General features: G+C 56.5%; 1 protein-coding gene across 1 annotated transcript; it reads right to left on the reverse strand.

Annotated features, from left to right (window-relative positions):
• Positions 1 to 518: 518 nt before the first annotated feature.
• PABPC1L2A (poly(A) binding protein cytoplasmic 1 like 2A) lies at positions 519 to 1,731 on the reverse strand. Its single transcript, XM_032849762.1, has 2 exons — positions 1,725 to 1,731; positions 519 to 1,391 (listed from the first exon to the last, which is right to left on the reverse strand). The coding sequence occupies exon 2, from the start codon at positions 1,296 to 1,298 to the stop codon at positions 696 to 698; it is 603 nt and encodes a 200-aa protein (XP_032705653.1). The 5' UTR covers positions 1,299 to 1,391; positions 1,725 to 1,731; the 3' UTR covers positions 519 to 695.
• Positions 1,732 to 4,546: the final 2,815 nt, after the last annotated feature.

Here is a 4,546-nt window from a genome sequence, read left to right on the forward strand (position 1 = left end):
TTTAGTTTCTGAAGAAGCGGGTTAAGAAACACCACACACATGAACCATTCTACAACAGTGTGTTAAAAGGAAAGGTGGGGTGGGAGTGAGGGAGGGAGGGAGGGAGAGAAAGGGACAGAAGAGAGCCTGGAAAAACAGCACACCAAAAAGTGGTTGTCTCTGGGTAGTCAGATCATGGGGAACAATTACTCTCTTGGTTTTCCCTCATGTGAGGGATGCTTCTCCTTTCTGATATTTCTACCAAGAACTTGTATTACCTGTGTAGGGAACAGAGAGAATGAGAGTGTTTTTAAACCAAACCACAAGGAGATGAGGCAGCCTCTAATCTATCAAGTGGCATAGATTAGCAAGATTATTAGCAACGCCCTTGGTGGGGGGCAGAGAGGAGAGGTGGGGAGAGCACAAGGGAGGGAGAGGGAGGAGGAGGGTAGAAAAGGAGGGAAGAAGAGAGGGAGAAGGAGGGAGAGGGAGGAAGGGAGGAGGGGGAGGTAGGGAGAGGAAGAGGGAGAGAGAGAGGAACACAGAGACACAGAGACAGAGAGACAGAGACAGAGAGACAGAGACAGAGAGAGAGACCTGCACTCCCAGTACAATACAATACACTGCTGGTGGGTTAGGGGGGGCAAAGAAGGGGGTTGTAAACCGGGTGGGAGCCAAGGTTTGGCTCTGCTGGCTGGCTCATTCCTGGCATGTCTTCATCGCAAGGTGGCCTCCTCATCGGTGTCTTCCTCGAAATTCTTGACGTCAGCACTGGTGGACTGCCTGGCCCAGGCTCCCCTTTCGGCCTCTCGTTCTTTATGCGACTTGAATCTCCCAACGAAAATTTTGCGGTAGTTCAGGAACATGCCATTCATCGCATCAATGGCGCGCTCTGCGGACTCCTGCTTCTGGAAGTGCACAAACCCGTAGCCCTTGGGCCCCTTTTCGTCGCAGGCCACTTTGCAGGACAGGATGTTGCCGAACGCCGAGAAGATGTTGTACAGAGCCTTGTTGTCGATGGTCTTGCCCAGGTTCTTGATGAAGACGTTGCCCACCCCACTCTTGCGGAGCGAGGGGTCCCGCTGGGACCACATGATGCGCACGGGCCTGCCCTTGATGACATCAAAGTTCAGGGTTTCCAGGGCCCGCTTCGCGTCCACCGGTTGCTGGTAGTTGACATACGCGTAGCCCAGAGAGCGGCGGGTGATCTTGTCCCTGCAAATGCGGATGGAGAGGATGGGCCCGGCCGGGCTGAACTTCTCGTACAGCATTGCTTCTGTCACTTCAGGGTGCAGGTCGCCCACGTACAGCGAGGCCATAGGAAAGTCTGGGTTCCCCTCGGAGCCCCGGTTGGTCTCCGCACCCGCAGCTGCATCCGCAGCTGCAGCCGCCGCCGCCGCCGCCGCCGCCACCTCCGCATCCGTATCCGCCTCCCCCAAGGAGGGCGCCGCAGCCTCCACTGCTGCTGCTGCGGCTGCGGCGGCGGCCGTGGCGGCGGCGGCGGCGGCTTCAGCCGCACTGGCCTCCACAACCGCTGCCGCCAGGGCGGCCTCCGCCTCCTCCCCCTCTGCCAGGGCGGCCGTCGCCTCCCCGCGGGTGGCCTCCGCCACTGCCTCCTCTACTGAGGCCTCGGCCTCCACCTCAGCCTCCACCTCAGCTTCCGCCTCCGCTACGGAGGCCTCCGCCACAGCCTCTGCCACGGTCGCCGCCGCAGCCTCCGCTGCCGCTGCAGCCGCTGCTGCCACCGCCGCCGCCACCGTCGCCGCTGTCGCCAGGGTCGCCGGTGCCGCCAGGCCGCTGCCGCGACCTCCCTTCCCGCGAGCTGGGGGGCGGAGAGGCGGGAAAGGACAGGAGGGCGGGTGGGCGCTGGAGCCTGGGCCGGGCGCGCGAGTAGGAGCTGGGGCCGGGACCTGGGGCCAGGACCTGGGGCCAGTCGATCTGGCGAGTCCAGGTCCCTTGGGATAGCAAGTGAGCGCTGCCAGGAGCGCGCCGGTGCGAGTCGCCGCAGCCTGTGCAGACTGCTGCTGCCGCCGCTGCTCGGTCGTGGGCTACCGTGCGGGGCGCGGGCGGGCGGCGTGTGGTGGGGGGCGGGGGGGTGTTGGCGTCTGTGGTCCGGGCAGCTGGGAAGGCTTCTGTCTCTTTGGTTCCCCCTGTGGCTGCTGCGGGGCTGTGGGGCCGCGGGCTGTGGGAGAGGACGCGAGCGGGAGCCTTGAGGCGGAGGCGGGGGCGGACGGTAAGGGGGTGGGGGGTGAGTCCTCAGCCTCTCAGGTCGCCTGGATATTCATGAAGAGGGAGGCAGGGAAAGGGCTCCGCTGTGGACTGCGGGAATACGGGTTAGATTTAGAGGGTTTTGTTTTATCCCCCCTCTCCCAATAGATCATTTAAATGATTAAATCAAGTACCTTGCAAGAGCGGGTGGGTGGCATGGAGAATACACTTGCCTGACCTAAACAAAGCCTAGAAAAATGGGTTTCTCACATCCAGGGGTTCTCCCCACTTCCGCTCATACACACCCCCCAACATCACCGCCACCAAGGAAACAACACCTACTCTGAGCAGCAGCTGGGGCCAGCGGGGCAAGCCCCCCTTGCAGCCTGCTGACCCATTTTCTCAGAGTTCCTCCCCCTTTTCCAGCTCCTTCCCTCCTCTGCAACACTTGCGGAAGAGGGAATAAAGAACACGTATTCATTCATTCATAATGCCATGCTACAAATATTTATGGAGCCTGTGTGGGTCCCTAGGGATACAGGGGTCTGGGAAGCACAAGACATAAGCTGGTTTTGAGCTTGTCCTTGGGAACAGACAGTCTGGGCTGGAAACCCTGCCCCTGCGCCAGACTACCTAAGGGAAAACTAGAGACCTGGAGTTCTCCGCTCCACCGCCCCCCACCCCATTCTTCCTCCCGCCCACCCTGCCTCCATACACGCAGCCCGACAGAGGGGAAATCCAGAGCACCCTGTCCTTAGTGCTGTCTTCAATGATACCCCGAGGAAAGCCAAACCAAGGGCTGGCGACAGGGCCTGGTCCAGAGCCAAGCACTTGTTTGTTCTTGGCTCTGCCCTCAAGGTGCTAAGGTTACCAACACGAACCAAGAATTACACCTCCATGTTCAAAACAAAAACAAAACCTGACATCGCTAGAATGAGATGCTTGGTCCCAGTTCATCAGCTAATATTTGTGAAAGCCTTATCAAGTCCTTGGCGCTGGGAGCTAAGGGGCAGGCCATGTGATAAGTGAGCAGCGAGTGTTGATGTGTGTGAGGTGTGGGGCCTGGTGAGAAAAGGTGAGCGGTATGTGTTGTGGAAGCAGAGAGGCCACACAGTGCCAGATGCTGAGGGGATAGACAGTTGGGCAACCATTAGCGTAGAGTGCAACAGAAGCGAGGGTCCCACTTGTTCCACAAAGGAGGACCCAAGCACTAACTCTTCCTGGTAGGAGTCAAGTGAGGCTGCACAGAAGACGAGAGCCCCAAGGTGAGCTCTGAAAGATGAGTCCACCAGGTGGAGGCAGGAAGGAAGACAATCCAAACAGAGGAGTCAGTCTGTGCCCAAGGCCCTGTGGCACTTTAGCACACACAAAGCCAATATTCTGGCGTGGACAGAGATCATGGTCTCTAAGAGCACATGGCAGGAGATGGAGCTGGAAGGTGTGGAGCCCTGAAAAGCAAGCTAAGGTGCTTGGACTCTGCACCCAAGCTCACAGGCACCACTCAGCACGTTCAAGGAGGGAATCGGTGTGCTTAGATCCTTAGAAAGAGCACAAATTAAACATCAATATAGAAAGTAGTTAAGAGAGTAGACCTTAAAAGTTCTCATTACAAGGAAGAATGTGTAACTATGTGAGGTGATAGACGTTAACTAAACTTACTGGGGCAATCCTATATCTCTATCTCTAAAGATCTATCTGTAGCTATCTATCTATTTATCTATCTGTAAAAGCATTGTGTTGTACACCTTAACCTTATACAATGTTATATGTCAACTATATCTCAATAAAACTGGGCAAAAAAAAAAACCCATCAATACATATATAAGTGTGAATGCACCCTCCCCTACACACAACTGAGACAGAGATGATAGAACAAAAAGACAGTCAGGATGTGACCGGTTCCAAAAGAGTCAGAACAACCCTTCCCTCTGTCCATCCTTTCCTCCCATCAATAGGAGTTCCTCACATATTGTGAGCCAGGCATTGAACTGCCTGGGCTTTGGGACACACACACACACACACACACACACACACACACACACACATATGTGTGATGGCCACGGAATTTCATCTGCCCAGCACATGTTCTCTCCTCTCCCTCATTCCTGCCCATCCACCTTCTTTGGGTCAATAAAGCTGTGTTTTGTGGTGGCAGTGCTGGCTGGACCTAGGCAGGTGCACAGGACAGAACAAACCCCGAGCCTGCGGAACTGACCGAGTCACTGTGGGGTGTGAGGCAGTGAGAACTTTCCCATCGCTGACTGGAGAGCATCCCAAGGTGGCTGAGAAGCAGACACATAGATATGTACCTCACCAGCTTGCAAAATCCAGCCCACTGCCCCTAGACAGCGTTAGTGCC

The sequence above is a fragment of the Lontra canadensis genome, unplaced genomic scaffold (genome assembly GCF_010015895.1).
Source record: "Lontra canadensis isolate GAN:19392208 unplaced genomic scaffold, GSC_riverotter_1.0 scaffold246, whole genome shotgun sequence".
NCBI classification, from domain to species: domain Eukaryota; kingdom Metazoa; phylum Chordata; class Mammalia; order Carnivora; family Mustelidae; genus Lontra; species Lontra canadensis.